Source organism: Leucopleurus acutus, assembly GCF_964270905.1.
Source record: "Leucopleurus acutus genome assembly, chromosome: 14".
NCBI lineage: Eukaryota > Metazoa > Chordata > Mammalia > Artiodactyla > Delphinidae > Leucopleurus > Leucopleurus acutus.
The window spans coordinates 85,392,561-85,411,088 of NC_139156.1; the positions used below are offsets into that span (position 1 = coordinate 85,392,561).

The 18,528-nt window shown below is 37.6% G+C and overlaps 1 protein-coding gene across 1 annotated transcript in view; it reads left to right on the top strand.

Annotated features, from left to right (window-relative positions):
• FMN2 (formin 2) overlaps positions 1–18,528 on the top strand; it is a gene marked incomplete at both ends in the record, with an annotated part of 325,661 nt that overhangs the window by 231,596 nt on the left and 75,537 nt on the right. Inside the window, one exon of the mRNA XM_082854885.1 lies at positions 8,485–8,577. Within this exon, the coding sequence (XP_082711011.1) occupies positions 8,485–8,577 (93 nt within the window). The remainder of the gene's footprint in view (positions 1–8,484; positions 8,578–18,528) is intronic.

An 18,528-nucleotide genomic window follows, 5' to 3' on the forward strand; every position in this document is an offset into this window, starting at 1 on the left:
CAAGCAGGCTCTAAGAAGGCAGGACAACATAAGGGCATTTTCTTTGGATGGTGTACAGCACCGTTAAAGTTAACTTAGATTTTAAAAAACCATGAGCGCAGATGGCTAACTACATTTTGTTTCCGTTAGTAGTTTTAAGATCTACCTAGTCATGAATTTATTATTTAAGGAATTTTTCTTCTCCAGAATATAAGAACATGATAACCAAATAAATTTATTTAGGAAAGCACTGTACAATAAAATTTAACTTACATTCTTTTCCATGTCAAGGTGTTCTCCACATCTTCCACATTATGCATTAATAAAACTAATGTAGGGTAAAACCTTCACTCCAATCCCACAGATCACCTTATGTGGTTAATACTATTTTCCAAAAACAAGCAGAACAAGCAGCAGAGTTGTTTACTCCTTTTAGACATTTAGCTTTAAAACCATTAATTTTAATCAAAGTAAAATTGTTCTAAGAAAGCTATTCAACATATCCAGAAATAGAACCCCATTTTCTCTCTTAGCATCACCCCAGAGTATTAGTTAAGAACCATCTGCTAAGCTATAATACTAGTGCCAGAGACTCATTAGCTACTGGTCTCACCATAGGTCAATTGCTGGTTTGAGCAAAAGAGCTTAAATTATTTGAGATTAACATTATTAGTAGCCTCCCAAAAGGATGACTACGAATACTTTCATTCACAATGCTAGACAAGGTATCAATATTTCTATCTTTCCCCTTTGAAAAGAGTATTGTTTTAAAATATTTTGTCTGTCAAAACTTGTAGCAGCTTCTCTGGATGCCAAGTGATGGCTTCTGTTCCAGTGCCTTTCTTGGGTCGAAACAGTTCCACTCGCCACATGACTCAACTCTGTGTGCACTGAGCATGGAGTAATTAAGTTCCTGGAACTGGGCAAGAATGTTCTCACGCACATTCCTCCCTGAATCCTCTACCCTCCCCCACCTTCAGTATTTGACTTGAAAGTGTTTAAAATTCATTACCTGTATCTTTCACAGATGTTGAAATAATGTTTGTATCCAGACATATTTAGGAAAAATCAGTCCTTAAACTTGTTTGTATTGATTTATATTTGTTTGTAACAATTGTATTTATCATTGTAAATTTCTGATTTTATTTATTTTTGTTCAAGGAAAGAAAAAATGATGTTATAAACTCAATTCAAATGCAACCAATAGCTTTTTAAAAATATTTTTATTATGATTTTAAAATGAATATCAGTTCCATCAGAACACTGAAAATGCAAACAGGAAAATACATTATTTATGTCAGTGTAAATAAGCAATAAACAATTTACAATAGGAACAGAAAACAGTTTTATTTGAGCCAAACTGAGGGCTATAGCCTGGAAGACAAAATGTCAAGAAGCACTTCAATTGTGTTTTGCTGGACTACAAAATGGGGAAGGCTTATACGGGCAAACACTGCAAAATTATGTGATTTGTTTGTTAAGAATTAGGATTGGAGGGGCAAGAAGTAAGGGTGTTTGTTAAGCAAGGATCCATGGGCTCCAAAATGGTTGCTTAGTTACAAGGGGAAACCTTGAGACCATAAGGTTGGCAGCTGCCAGCAGGTACTATTTTGAGAATGATTGCTGGTGTCCTTGAGTTTGATACAGTGCAGAAAATTCAAGTTCTTGGGATTTCCCTGATGGCCCAGTGATTAAGAATCTGCCTGCCAATGCAGGGGACACGGGTTCAAGCCCTGGTGTGGGAAGATCCCATGTGCCATGGAGCAATTAAGCCCCATGCGCCACAACTACTGAGCCTATGCTCTAGAGCCCGTGAACCGCAACTACTGTGCCCACGTCCCACAACTGCTGAAGTCCGTGTGCCTAAAGCCTGTGCTCTACAACAAGAGAAGCCACCACAATGAGAAGCCTGTGCACTGCAGTGAAGAGTAGCCCCAGCCCACCACAACTAGAGAAAGCCCGCCCACAGCAACAAAGACCCAACACAGCCAAAAATAGATAATTAATTAATTAATTAAAAAAAAATTCAAGTTCTCAGTAATACAGGAACATGTCTGAAACCATACGTACAATGACACTAATGAAAGAAAGTGAAGACAACACAAAAAGGTGGAAAGATGTACCAGATTCTTAGATTGGAAGAATTAACATTGTTAAAGTGACCATACTATTCAAGTCAATCTACAGATTCAGTGTAATCCCTATCAAAATACCAAGGGCATTTTTCACAGAACTAGGGCAAATAATTTTAAAATTTGTGTGGAAACACAAAAGACCCCAAATAGCCAAAACAATCTTGAGAAAGAAGAACAGAGCTGGAGGAATCATGCTCCCTGACTTCAGAGTATACTACAAAGCCTACAGTATTCAACTCAGAATGGTACTGGCACAAAAACAGAAATATAGATCAATGGCACAGGATAGAAAGCCCAGAAATAAACCCATGCACGTATGGTCAATTAATCTACAACAAAGGAGGAAAGAATATACAATAGAGAAAAGACAGTCTCTTCAATAACTGGTGCTGGGAAAACTAGACAGCTACATATAAAAGAATGAAATTAAGAGCATTCTCTAACACCATCTACAGAAATAAACTCAAAATCAGTTAAAGGCCTATATGTAAGAACAGAAACCATAACACTCCTAGAGGAAAACATAGGCAGAACACTATGATATAAATTGTAGCAATATTTTTTTTGGATCTGTCTCCTAAAGCAAAGGAAATAAAAGCAAAAATAAACAAATAGGACCTAATTAAACTTAAAAGCTTTTGCACAACAAAGGAAACTATCGATAAAATGAAAAGAAATCTTTACAGTATGGGAGAAAACATTTGCAAATGATATGACCAGTAAGGGGTTAATATCCAAAGTATATTAACAGGGACTTCCCTGGTGGTACAGTGGTTAAGAATCCACTTGCCAATGCAGGGGACACAGGTTCGAGCCCTGGTCCAGGAAGATCCCATGTGCCGCAGAGCAACTAAGCCCGTGTGCCACAACTACTGAGCCTGTGCTCTAGAGCCCAGGAGCCACAACTACTGAGCTCGCATGCCACAACTACTGAAGCCCATGTGCCTAGAGCCTGTGCTCTGCAACAAGAAAAGCCACCGCAATGAGAAGCCCACGCACCACAACAAAAAGCAGCCCCCGCTCCCTGCAACTAGAGAAAGCCCGCGTGCAGCAACAAAGATACAATGCAGCCAAAAATTAAAAAAAAAAATTAATTAAAAAAAAATGTCATTCCCACAATCTGAAGCATTGCCTCAGTGCTTCCTGAGACTGAGGAAGTGGGAGTTCCGTGTTCTTTTTGTGTGTTAGTAGCTGCACCTCTGGTGATGTCTGGTGGTGGTAATTGTGCAGTCACAGTCATTGTTGCAAACATGATAGTTCTCTTACTGTGTATCCAGCAGTCCTCTGTGTATTTTACCTACGTAAAATCCTTTGATCTTCACAGCGAAGTAGACACTTATTAACTCCGTATTACAGAGGAAGAAACTGAGGTACAGAGGGGGGTACCTACTTCGCCAAAGACACACAGCTCGTAAGTGGAAGAGACAGGATGCAAACCCAGTCTCCAAAACCCATGCTCTTAGCCCTTGGGCATCCTGCTTTTTTGTCTGCTACTGTTGCTGATAAAACTAAAGATAACAACAACAGCAATGATGGTGAAAACTTACACAGACCTTAGCATGCACCAGGCCCAGTTCTAAGTGCTCTACAAATATTAACTGACTTATTCTTTGTAACAACCCCAGGAGGCAGGTTCTGTTGCTATTTGTGTATTACAGGTAAAGAGCTGAGGCACAGAAAGGCTGACTGAGATTTTGAAAGTCACAGGTGTTGTGTTTTATGTTTTTGTAGCCTGTACATTTTATCCTTTTGTATTCTGTACACTGGATTTGTCCATGGAAGTTCATCACATGTGTATGGAGAGTGAAAAAAAAATTGAGAGTTCCTCTCATTGGAATGATTATTTAAGGAGCAAAACCATTCATTTCAGTTTAAAAGCGTTCACTTTCAAAATTCTTGTTGAAGAGTACACATGTGAAACACCTGTTTGTTTTGGCATGTAAAGTGGTGAGCTCAGTGAATGTAACTTATTCCACTGGTCGTAATGCTAAGTCTGCCACACCCAAACTAAGGTATCGTGGGGTTTGTGTGTGTGGTATCTCTGCCACTTTCATTACTTTTAGGTGATAAGGAACTATTTTTGGCATTAATCTATGGACATTTAATTGTTAGCGATCAGATTTTTCTGAAATCCATCTTTAGGATAGAATGATGCATGTGAATTATACACCTCTCTTAACATGCAGCTGGATTTGCTTGCCCACTGTTGGCAAGACTAGGATATTTGGAGCATTTTCCAGAAGCTGTAAAGGGTTTGTGTTCATTTGCCCCTCATTCTTCCCATAGCCCACACCTCGCCTTTGCTGGACACTTGTTCTCGAACACGTGTGCTCACTGACCAAGATGGTAACAGATTCCTGGTCCACTTCCACGGTCTCTGACTTCCCATTCCGTCCTCACACTGTTACAGCTTTGTCCCTGGCACTGCTGAAACTGTTGCCACAATTTGCCAAATTGAGAGGGCATTTTACTTCCACCTTTGTCTTGTTTGCTGTCTCTGTTCCCTTCGACTCACTAACCCCACTCACTTCTGATTCTCCTTATAATATCTGACATTCCCTTCTTAGTCTTTTTTCTTCATGGCCTTCTCTTCCTCTGCTTCTTTATTAAAGTTGGCATTACTCAGGCATTCAACCTTGGCCCCCTCTTTTTCTCACTGGATATGCTGTTCTCAGGTGGTCTTACTCAGAGTTTTCCTGTATCACTCTGATCTGCAAACTCATAAATCCAACTGCTTGCTGAAACTACATTTGGATATTCCATTGTCATCTTAAAACACAGTAAGTTCAAAAGCAAATTAATTTTCTTTCCTTTGTAGGAGTTGTTCCACGTGTAGATGTATTTCTGGTGTATCTGTGGGGAGCAAGGTGACCTCCGCGTCTTACTCTTCCGCCATCTTCCAATCCCCCCCTCAATTTTCTTTCCTTTGAAAAATGCTCTTCCTCCTGTGTTCTTCATCCCCAAGCCGCTCAAGCTATGAACCCAGTCAGCCTCCTTCCTACCCCTTCCTCCTTCACACAGTAATGCACTTTAGAATCACCATTTTAATCTTTTTTGAGTCTTGTCCTTGGAGATTACTTTTCAAAATTGCTTGGATGTGAGCCTTGGCAGGTAGACTCTGAAAATGCTCTCCAGTTAACAAATTGAAGAATAAAAATCATATGATCCTCTCAATAGATGTAGAAAAAGCTTTCGACAGAATTCAACATCTATTTATAAGAACTCTCCACAAAGTGGGTATGAGGGAATATACATCAACATAACAAAGTCCATGTAGGATAAGCCCACAGCAAACATCATTTTCAATGGTGAAAAGCTGAAAACATTTCCTCTAAGGTCAGGAACAAGACAAGGATGCCCGCTCTCACCACTTTTATTCATCATAGTATTGGAAGTCCTAGCCATAGCAATCAGACAATAAGAAGAAATAAAAGGAATCCAAATTGGAAAGGAAGAAGTAAAACTGTCACTGTTTGCAGATGACATGACACTATATATAAAAAATCCTAAAGACACAACCAAAAATCTATTAGAACTAATAAATGAATTAGTAAAGTTAAAAGGTACAAAATTAATACGGTAAGTCCCCTACATGTGAACCTTCAAGTTACGAACTTTCAAAGATCTGAACATGCATTCACATGTCCAATCACATCAGTTAGTTCACGTGACTGGTGTACATTGTCACATGTGTGCATCCTCTACAAGTGGTTGTACTTTTGTGTACTTTACAGAACTGTATAGAGTACAGTAGTATAGTATCTTTATTTAAAGCCCAGTATGTCCAGAGCAAGTGTAAAAGCAGTGGTATATATCTGATTGTGTTAGTTGGGTACCTGGGCTAACTTTGTTGGACTTAAGAACAAATTGGACTTAATGAACGTGTTCTCAGAACAGAAGTGTTGCAATCCCAATTGCATCAAGAAAATAATACCCAGGGCTAAATTTAACCAAGGAGGTGAAAGACCTGAGCTCTGAAAACTCTAAGATGTTGATGAAAGAAATTGAAGCCATGACAAATAAATGGAAAGATATACCATGCTTATGGATTGGAAGAATCAATATTGTTAAAATGTCCATACTTCCCAAGGTAATCTACAGATTCAGTGTAGTCCCTATCAAAATACCAGTGGCATTTTTCATAGAACTAGAATAATCCTAAAATTTGTATGGAACCACAAAAGACTCCAAAACCAAAGCAATCTTGAGAAAGAATAAAGCTGAAGATATCACATTCCCTGACTTCAGACTATAATACAAAGCTATAGTAATCAAAACAGTAGGGGGGACTTCGCTAGTGGTGTGGTAGTTAAGAATATGCCTGCCAATGCAGGGGACACAGGTTTGAGCCCTGGTCCGGGAAGATCCCACATCCTGTGGAGTAACTAAACCCATGCACCACAACTCCTGAAGCCTGTGCACCTAGAGCCTGTGCTCCACAACAAGAGAAGCCACCGTAATGAGAAGCCTGCACACCACAACAAAGAGTAACCCCCACTCGCCACAACTAGAGAAAGCCCATGTGCAGCAACAAAGACCCAATGCAGCCAAAAATAAATAAATTTATTATTTAAAAAAAAAAGTATTAACTTTACGAAACTTTAAAAAAAAAAACAGTATGGTACTGGCAGGAAAACAGACTCATATATCACTGGAACAGCTTAGAAAGCCCAGAAATACATCCATACTTACATGGTCATTAATCTTCATCAAAGGAGTCAGTAATATACAATGGGGGGAAAGACAGCCCCTTCAATAAATGCTTTTGGGAAAACTGGACTATTTTCCTACACTATGTATACGAATAAACTCAAAATGGTTAAAAACTCAAATATAAGACCTGAAAGCGCAAAACACCTACAAGAAAACATAGCAGTATGTTCTTTGACATCAGTCCTACGGATGATTTTTTTAGATATGTCTCCTCAGGCAGGGGTAAGAAAAACAAAAATAAACAAATGGGACTACATCAAACAAAAAAGCTTTTGCACAGCAAAGGAAACCATCAACGAAAAGGTAGCCTACTGTATGGGAGAAGATTTTTGCAAATAATATATTTTATAAAAGGCTTATATTGCAATTATATAAAGAAATCAGAAAACAATATAAAAAAGAACAAACAATCCAATTAAAGATTGTGCAGAGGACCTGAATAAACATTTCTCCAAAGGACGAAAAGATAGCCAACAAACCCATGAAAAGATGCTCAGCACCACTAATCATCAGGAAAATGCAAATCAAAACCACAGTGAGATACCACCTCACACCTGTTAGAATAGCTATTATCAAAAAGACAAGAAATAACAAGTATTGGCAAGGAGGATGTGGAGAGAAGGGAACCCTCATGCACTGCTGCTGGGAGTGAAAATTCATGCTGCTACTGTGGGAAACAGTATGGAGATTCCTCAGAAAAATTGAAAATAGAACTACCATATGTTCCAGCAATTCCACTTCTGGGAATTTATACCAATAAAACAAAAATACAGATTGAAAATGATATATACACCCTTATGTTCATTGAAGCATTGTTTGTAATAACCAAGATTTGGAAGCAACCTAAGTAGTATCTACCAATAGATGGATGGATAAAGAAGACATGTTTCACATACTCATTATATATATGTGTGTGTGTATACATGTTTCGTATATATACATATATATACATATGTGTGTGTGTATATATATGCCCACATATTTCACTACCCACACAGTGGAATGCTACTCAACCATGAAAAATAAAGCTTTCCATTTGCACAAAGGCAGCATGAATGGGCGTGGAGGGTATGCCAAGTGGAATATGTCAGACAGAGAAAGACCAATGTTGTATGACTTCACTTACATGTGGAATCCAAAAAGCAAAACAGATGACCAAACCAAACAGAAAGATTCTTATAGATACAGAGAATAAACCCACAGTTGCTGGGGTGGGGATGAGGGCATGGTTGAAAAAGGTGAAGTGGATAAGTGGTATAATCTTACATTTAATATAAAGTATTAAATGAGTAATGGGGTTTAATATACAGCATAAGGAATATAGTCAATAATATTGTAATAACTGTACAGTCACAGATGGTTAGTAGATTTATCATGGTGATTAATTTCATAATGTATTTAAATATCGAATCACTATGTTGTACACCTGAAGCATAATATTGTATATCAATTATACTTTAATTTTTTTAAGTTTATTTTTACAATCCCCTAAAGTGAAACCTTCTGTCAGCATTGGATATTTCTAAATATGTGTAGACACATATGTCAGTTATCGTGGTTAGCAGGATTTTCTAACACTAGTTAATATATATTTTTAATTGTTTTAATGCACTGTTAGCAGTGTGACGTTCTGAACAATGTCTCTTTCTAATTTCAGCCTGTGAGGTTGAAGCGGGGAAAGTGTACCAGGTGTCCTCAAAAGAGCACATCCAGCCATTCAAAGAAAACATGGAACAATTTATTTTTCAAGGTAAATTCGGAAGAGATATGTTGCATTTCCCTCCCTGTTCAGCAGAAAGGTAGAAGGCATTTTGAAAAATATGCATTGGTTTAAAAGGGATTATTTTGACATCACAGAAAAACAAATGATGTTTAATCACGAATCACACAGTTGTGACAGACAAGCAATTGGCTAAACATGCTGTTTTGTGAATAATACTCATTATTCCTGTTTTTTTAATGACAGTAAATACAATAGTTATTAGTTAAAATAGCATATATATATATTTATAAAATAGCATATATTTTTAAAGGCATTAAAATATTTATCTTTTTGTGATAGAAAATTAGATATTCTTTGAAGTTTTATCTACACTTATCACTTCAGTTCAACCTGGTATTTATTTGCTTTGTCAAAACATTGTGCTCAGAAACAAGGTATATTGATGATTTTCTGATCTTCAAAACATTGTATTCTATATTTTATAGGATGTATACATAACCCAGGATATTTAACACAGTTTTTCCAGGGACCTTAAAAACTTTATAAATGTTATCTTATTGATTCTTCCTATATGCCTATGAAATAAGCAGGGATGGAAAATTTTAGACAATATTAAAGAAACTAAAAATTCTATTAATCTATTGCTGATTGAAATCCTTGAAACTTATATCAAAGCATTCACTACTCCAAATATTTCTGCTTTGGAAAGTTATATACATATCTTCTGAAGATCAGATTTATATCAAGCCATGCTTTGGGAAGGTTCTTGCTCTTTCAGGAATTCTCCAGAGACTGACATGACCTGAGACTGAGGCCGAGTAGTGCTCTGAAGACTGGCTCCATCCTCTGTGGTTTTTATACGTTGTTCAAGTGTCTTTAATGATGATATACAGTGAATGAGTTAATGCTGGAATTTGATACGGCATTAAGCACAGCTCTTCTTTAGATGGGAAAATACCATTTAATCATTTAAGATAATCATGACAATAGAAACAGAAATTTGGTCCGTCACGTATCAGAGTGATTGTCATTTCCATTTCCTCAGGTCCTCATGACTTAGAGTGGAAAATCTACCCATTGGTTCTTAAATAGTCCTTGACTGAAATCAGTGTCCTGTAGTTACAAATTAGATGGGCCTGACAGCTCACTCAGCTCTTGATGAATGAAATGAATCTTCATTTTTCCATCCAGTAGACTTTTAGGATCAAGAAACTGTAATTTTATGGAATATTCTGTTTTGCTTATGGGTAGAAAGGAGTCCTTAATTCTATAACTCATTAAAAGAGAAATCAAACAATTTGCTAGATTTCACATCCTAAAATGTTAATGAGTGTGTCACTCATATACTTGTTCACATAATATGTGATTATATTATATAATATTTTTAAATTTTTCACATCTTTATTGGAGTATAATTGCTTTACAATGGTGTGTCAGTTTCTGTTGTATAATAAACTGAACCAGCTATACGTATACATATATCCCCATATCTCCTCCCACTTGCGTCTCCCTCCCACCCTCCCTATCCCATCCCTCCAGGTGGAAACAAAGCACTAGCTGATCTCCTTGTGTGATGCGCCTGCTTCCCACTAGTTACCATTTTACATTTGGTGATATATATATCCCCATGCCACGTTCTCACTTCGTCCCAGCTTCCCCTTCCCCTTACCGGTGTCCTCAAGTGCATTCCCTATGTCTACATCTTAATTCCTGTCCTGCCCCTTCAGAACCATTTTTTATTTTTTGTAGATTCCACATATATGTGTTAGCATATGGTATTGTTTTTCTCTTTCTGACTTACTTCACTCTTCATGACAGTCTCTAGGTCCATCCAACTCACTACAAAAACTCAATTTTGTTTCTTTTTATGGCTGAGTAATATTCCACTGTATATGTGTGCCACATCTTCTTTATCCATTCATCTGTCGATGGACACTTAGGTTGCTTCCATGTCCTGGCTATTGTAAATAGATCTGCAATGAACATTGTGGTACATGACTGTTTTTGAATTATGGTTTTCTCAAGGTATATACCCAGTAGTGGTATTGCTGTGTTGTATGGTAGTTCTATTTTTAGTTCTTTGAGGAACCTCCATAATGTTCTCCATAGCAGCTGCATCAATTTACATTCCCACCAACAGTGCAAGAGGGTTCCCTTTTCTCCATATCCTCTTCAGCATTTATTGTTTATAGAGTTTCTGATGATGGCCATTCCAAGTGGTGTGAGATGATATATCATTGTAGTTTTGATTTGCATTTCTCTAATGATTAATGATGATGAGCAGTCTTTCATGTATTTGTTGGCAATCTGTATATCTTCTTTGGAGAAATGTTTATTTAGGTAGGATGCCCATTTTTGGATTGGGTTGTTTGTTTTTTTGATATGCAGCTGCATGAGCTGTTTGTAAATTTTGGAGATTAATCCTTTGTCAGTTGCTTCATTTGCAAATACGTTCTCCCATTCTGAGGGTTGTCCTTTCATCTTGTTTTTGGTTTCCTTTGCTGTGCAAAACCTTTGAAGTTTCATTAGGTCCCATTTCTTTATATTTGTTTTTATTTCCATTTCTCTAGGAGGTGGGTCAAAAAGGATCTTGCTGTGATTTATGTCATAGAGTGTTCTGCCTATGTTTTCCTCTAAGAGTTTAATAGTGTCTGGCTTTACATTTAGGTCTTTAATCCATTTTGAGTTTATTTTTGTATATGGTGTTAGGGAGTGTTCTAATTTCATTCTTTTACATGTAGCAGTCCAGTTTTCCCAGCACCACTTATTGAAGAGGCTGTCTTTTCTCCATTGCATATTCTTGCCTCCTTTATCAAAGATAAGGTGACCATATCTGTGTGGGGTTATCTCTGGGTTTTCTATCCTGCTCCATTGATCTATGTTTCTGTTTTTGTGCCAGTACCATACTGTCTTGATTACTGTATCTTTGTAGTATAGTCTGAAGTCCGGGAGCCTGATTCCTCCAGCTCCGTCTTTCTTTCTCAAGATTGCTTTGGCTATTCTGTAATGGAATAACTGAGGACATGGAAAGGAGACGTGACCCATGAGCCCCCCCCCCCCGAACAAACTGGGGGCTGGTGAATAAGCCAGAACTGCAAACAGTCCTGATTGCTTTGAGCCCCCCCGGCAAACAGGGGGCATGTGAATAAGCCAGAACTGTGAACAGTCCCGAATGCTTTGAGCGCCCCCCCCACCCCGGCAAACCAGGGGCCTGCGAATAAGCATTGAGTGCTTTGGGCACTGATCCATGAGGTGTCCTCAGTATAATCAAAATGGTGGGAACGCAAGGAAATGTCCTTGTGCTACTTCAGTATAATCAAAATAATGGTGGGAACTTTATGTTGCTTTTGCGCTCAAGGACGAAGCACGGCATGTTTTTAAGAAAGCCCATTATTGCCTGTATAACCAATAGAAGCATATGTTGCTGCTTTGGCATTTCTGGAATGTTAAAAAAGTAAGTCTTAAAATGTAAACCTAGATAATGCTTTAATAAAAGCTACCACAGCAGGACAGACGGCACTGTTTTGCCTGAGCGAGCGGCAGCCCTCTACTGCTGTGCTTCGGCACAATTCATCTTGTGTGATGAGCTTACTTTCGGCCCTGTCATAAGATAAACTACAACATTTGGCGCCCGAACAGGGACCTGAGGGTAAGTAATCGCGTGATCGCGGGACCGAAGGGGAAATTGGTCTGCTCAAGGGTAAGCAAAACCTTCAGGAGCAATAGAGTAACTGTAATGGGGAATTCCCATTCAGTACAATTTCAATACATTAGACTCCTGAAACAGTTATTACGGAGTTCAGGAATGAAAGTGAAACCAGAATCTTTTGATGAATTGTTTGCACTGGTACTTAAACATTGTTACTGGTTTCAATCTACTGGTCATAACCAGTTGAATTTAAAAGTTTGGAAACAGGTTATGCAAGCCTTAAGAAGAGCTCATCAGCATGGAGACCCTATATCTGTCCGTGTTTGGTCTCTTTGTAAATTAATTTCCCTTGCCCTGGAACCATTACAATCTGAAACAAAAAGTGAAAATGGGGCATGCCCTCAGCGTCCGAATTCTGCTCCCCATCATTCTACTGCTTTTCGTACTGTTTCGTGAGTCTCCTATAGAGGACCTTCCTCCGCCTCCTCCTCCCCTTGTGTCTGAGACAGGAGAGGATTTTTCAGGTTCCAGTGATGAAGGGGCTTTTTCTGATGATGATAAAGATCGGGAGCAGACTAGCAAACAAAATGAGATGCCACTTTCTCAACAGAATGAGAGAGATTTCTGATATACTTTCAAAGTTAAAAAATTTGATGGTTAAATTGGAAGAAAATAAAAACAATGCTACCACCCCCTCATATCAGGAGCTGTGTCCTACTATTCCTTTGGCTCCTCCTTTAGAATTAGCAGCTTATCCTGTTGGAGCCTCTCATCAGTTTCGCTTTCCTCTGAAACCTAAATCTAATAGACTATTGTTGGAAGAAGAGATAAATAAGGAAGAAAAGCAATATTCTGAACCATTTTTTGCTTTCCCTATAGTTAGACAAGCTATGCCTGCTAATAATCAATTTCCAAATGGATATATGAACGTTGAGTATAACCATCATGATACAAAAATTTTTTAAATGCTAAAAGAAACCATTAATGCATATGGGATGCATTCTGATTATGTTCAAGGTCTTTAGTCTAGGTATGCTTCCGAAAACATATTAATTCCTCAGGATTGGGAGGCACTTGCCAAGACTGTTCTTGAACCTGGACAATATATGCAGTTTAAGACTTGGTAAAAAAAAAAAAGAAGACGTCTTCATTGACCTGGGGGCAAATGAAAAAATTTGCAGGCACTGCTAAAAATCTTGTCATTTCGCAGGGTAAACCCCTCACTAGCACCAATCTTTTTGTGACTATGTTGGCAATGTTGTCTACACAGGTAATAAACATATCAGCCAGTGAGATTAATTGTACTAACCATACTTATTGGACTTATATTCCTAACCCTCCCCTTAATATGGGGGTTACCTGGTGGGATGCCTCAATTCTTGTATATGTAAATGAGTCTAGATGGTTGCCTGGTCCTTTTGATGATAGAGGCCCTTTGAAGCCGGAAAAAGAAGTAAAGATAATAGAAAATTACATGGTGGGTGTTAATGGACCTCCTATTTGTATGGGAAAGGGAGATCATTGCCTTAAAATAAATTATCAGGCATGGTTAAATTCTGTCAAAAATGAAAGCAGATATCATGGGTTATATCTTTTGAGTGCTTATAGTTTTAAAAGTTCTAATTCCACTCTTAATGAGAATGTTTCCACACCTTACTTGCCTCCATGCCAGGTGCCTCTTGTGGATCGATGATAGGATTGGGTCCATTAGACTCGATGGCGAGGAAAAATGGCTCGGATTCTTGTTAATACTTCTTGGGGAAGCGTCATTGATTGGAGCCCTTTTGGCTCCACCCGAGGAAAAAGGGGTCTAAAGAATTTATACTGACGTAGGATAACACTATTTATAGCAATACTATTAATGATACCATAGTATAACATGCTAGAGGGTTTTCTCCTCCAGGTCCTCATTTAAATGGATATCCTATCCAAAAGGACTTGTGGAAGCTTATGGCAGCTTTGAAAAAGATTAATGCCTGGGTAGGACATATGGTTAACAAATCTGGAAATCATAGTTTGACTTTTTATAAAAATGTTACTCGGTATACTCGTAGTTATGTGAAATTACCTTATGTATTGTTAAAGGAACCAGCTGTATGGAATGAGACTCAAGGTATTATAATGTGTAAAAATTGCTCTCTATATACCTGCATTAACTCTAGTATATCTTTTAACATATCTGCTGAAAGTTTGTATATCTTACGAGCTTGGACAGGTCTTTGGCTTCCTGTCAATCTTGGAAGGGAATGGCAAGAATCTCTTCCTATGGCTGTTTTGCAATATTTAACTGATGCATTAAAAAGAAGTAAAAGATTTGTAGGAATGTTGATTACAGCTGTCATGAGTATTATAGCCGTAACAGCTACTGCTACAGTAGCTGGAGTTGCTTTAAAACAATCTATTCAGACCATTGATTATATAACTGATTGACATAAAAATTCTGAAATGCTTTGGTCCTCTCAATGACAAATTGATTCGGAAATACATTCGGAAATGGCAGACTTACTACAAGCTGTGGTTATGTTGGGGGACCAACTTGTAAATTTACAAAGACAAATGAAGCTACGTTGTGACTGGAATCAAAGTGCCTTTTGTGTCACTTCGGTTCCATATAATCAGTCTGCATTCCCCTAGACAAAAATAAAAAAACATTTATTACATCACAAAACTTTGACCAAAAAAATTGTAAATTTACAAGGGAAAAGTCAACAAACTTTTCAGAAGAGATTACAACTTAATTCACAAAAAGTATAGACTGAAATTATTCAAGGACTTAATAATCTAAATCCCATATCTAAATTACATGCTTTATTTGGTTCTACTACAGGATTGCTAATGCTCATTATAATAATAATCATATGTTTAATTGTAGTCCGACGACGAGTAAAAGTTACCCGCCATGCAACGTCTCAACAAGCTGCCATGTCCTCCTTGATGCTGCACAAGCTACAAAACAAAAAGGGGGAAATGTAGTGGAATAACTGAGGACATGGAAAGGAGACGTGACCCATGAGCCCGCCCCGCCACAACAAACTGGGGGCTGGCGAATAAGCCAGAACTGCAAACAGTCCTGATTGCTTTGAGCCCCCCCGACAAACAGGGGGCATGTGAATAAGCCAGAACTGTGAACAGTCCCGAATGCTTTGAGCCCCACCACCCCCCCCCGGCAAACCGGGGGCCTGCGAATAAGCATTGAGTGCTTTGGGCACTGATCCATGAGATGTCCTCAGTATAATCAAAATGGTGGGAACGCAAGGAAATGTCCTTGTGCTACTTCAGTATAATCAAAATAATGGTGAGAACTTTATGCTGCTTTTGCGCTCAAGGACAAAGCATGGCATGTTTTCAAGAAAGCCCATTATTGCCTGTATAACCAATAGAAGCATATGTTGCTGCTTTTGCATTTCTGGAATGTTAAAAAAATAAGTCTTAAAATGTAAACATAGATAATGCTTTAATAAAAGCTACCACAGCAGGAGAGACGGCACTGTTTTGCCTGAGCGAGCGGCAGCCCTCTACTGCTGTGCTTCGGCACAATTCATCTTGTGTGATGAGCTTACTTTCGGCCCTGTCATAAGATAAACTACAACACTATTCAGGGTCTTTTGTGTTTCCATACAAATTGTGAGATTTTTTTGTTCTAGTTCTGTGAAAAATGCCAGTGGTAGTTTGATAGGGATTGCATTGAATCTGTAGATTGCTTTGGGTAGTAGAGTCATTTTCACAATGTTGATGCTTCCAATCCAAGAACATGGTATATCTCTCCATCTATTTGTGTCATCTTTAATTTCTTTCATCAGTGTCTTATAATTTTCTGCATACAGGTCTTTTGTCTCCTTAGGTAGGTTTATTCCTAGATATTTTATTCTTTTTGTTGCAATGGTAAATGGGAGTATTTTCTTGATTTCACTTTTAGATTTTTCATCATTAGTGTATAGGAATGCTAGAGATTTCTGTGCATTAATTTTTTTATCCTGCTACTTTACCAAATTCATTGATTAGCTCTAGTAGTTTTCTAGTAGCATCTTTAGGATTCTCTATGTATAGTGTCATGTCATCTGCAAACAGTGACAGCTTTACTTCTTCTTATCTGATTTGGATTCCTTTTATTTCCTTTTCTTCTCTGATTGCTGTGGCTAAAACTTCCAAAACTATGTTGAATAAGAGTGGTGAGAGTGAGCAACCTTGTCTTGTTCCTGATCTTAGTGGAAATGCTTTCACTTTTTCACCAGTGAGGGTGATGTTGGCTGTGTGTTTGTCATATATGGCCTTTATTATGTTGAGGAAAGTTCCCTCTATGCCTACTTTCTGCAGGTTTGTTTTTTTTTATCATAAATTGGTGTTGAATTTTGTCGAAAGCTTTCTCTGCATCTATTGAGATGATCATATGGTTTTTCTCCTTCAATTTTTTAATATGGTGTATCACGTTGATTGATTTGCATATATTGAAGAATCCTTGCATTCCAGGAATAAATCCTACTTGATCATGGTGTATGATCCTTTTAATGTGCTGTTGGATTCTGTTTGCTAGTATTTTGTTGAAGATTTTTGCATCTATGTTCATCAGTGATATTGGCCTGTAGTTTTCTTTCCTTGTGACATCCTTGTCTGGTTTTAGTATCAAGGTGATGGTGGCCTCATAGAATGAGTTTGGGAGTGTTCCTCCCTCTGCTATATTTTGGAAGAGTTTGAGAAGAATCGGTGTTAGCTCTTCTCTAAATGTTTGATAGTATTCGCCTGTGCAGCCATCTGTTCCTGGGCTTTTGTTTGTTGGAAGCTTAATCACAGTTTCAATTTCAGTGCTTGTGATTGGTCGGTTCATATTTTCTATTTCTTCCTGATTGAGTCTTGGCAAGTTGTTCATTTCTAAGAATTTGTCCATTTCTTCCAGATTGTCCATTTTATTGGCGTAGAGTTGCTTGTAGTAATGTCTCATGATCTTTTGTATTTAGCAGTGTCAGTTGTTACTTCTTTTTCAGTACTAATTCTATTGATTTGAGTCTTCTCCCTTTTTTTCTTGATGAGTCTGGCTAATGGTTTATCAATTTTGTTTATCTTCTCAAAGAACCCACTTTTAGTTTTATTGATCTTTGCTATCATTTCCTTCCTTTCTTTTTCATTTATTTCTGATCTGATCTTTATGATTTCTTTCCTTCTGCTAACTTTTTTTTTGTTGTTGTTCTTCTTCTTCTTTCTGCAATTGCTTTAGGTGTAAGGTTAGGTTGTTTATTTGAGATGTTTCCTGTTTCTTAAAGTACGATTCTATTGCTATAAACTTCCCTGTTAGAAGTGCTTTTGCTGCATCCCATAGGTTTTGAGTCATCATGTTTTCATTGGCATTTGTTTCTAGGTATTTTTTTTATTTCTTCTTTGATTTTTTCAGTGATCTCTTGGTTATTAAGTAGTGTATTGTTTAGCCTCCATGTGTTTGTATTTTTTATAGATTTTTTCCTGTAATTGATATCTAGTCTCATAGCATTGTGGTCAGAAAAGATACTTGATACGATTTCAGTATTCTTAAATTTGCCAAGGCTTGATTTGTGCCCCAAGATATGATCTGTCCTGTAGAATGTTCATGAGCACCTGAGAAGAAAGTGTATTCTGTTGTTTTTGGATGTAATATCCTATAAATATCAATTCAGTCCATCGTGTTTAATGTATCATTTAAAGCTTATGTGTCCTTATTTATTTTCATTTTGGATGATCTGTCAATTGGTGAAAGTGCGGTGTTATAGTCCCCTACTCTGATTGTGTTACTGTTGATTTCCCCTTTTATGGCTGTTAGCATTTGCCTCATGTATTGAGGTGATCGTATGTTGGGTGCATAAATATTATAAAGAAGATATTATATCTTCTTCTTGGATTGATGCCTTGATCATTATGTAGTGTCCTTTTTGTCTCTTGTAATAGTCTTTTTTTAAAAGTCTATTTGGTCTGATATGAGAATTGGTAATCCAGCTTTCTTTTTATTTCCATTTGTATGCAATATCTTTTTCAATCCCCTCACTTTCAGTCTGTATGTGTCCCTAGGTCTGAAGTAGGTCTCTTGTAGACAGCATATATATGGGTCTTGCTTTTGTCTTTATTCAGCCAGTCTGTCTTTTGGTGGGAGCATTTAATCTATTTACATTTAAGGTAATTATCGATATGTATGTTCCTATTCCCATTTTCTTAATTGTTTTGGGGTTGTTATTGTAGGTCTTTTTCTTCTCTTGTGTTTCTTGCCTAGAGAAGTTCCTTTAGCATTTGTTGTAAAACTGGTTTGGTGGTGCTGAACTCTCTCAGCTTTTGCTTGTCTGTAAAGGTTTAAATTTCTCCATCAAATCTGA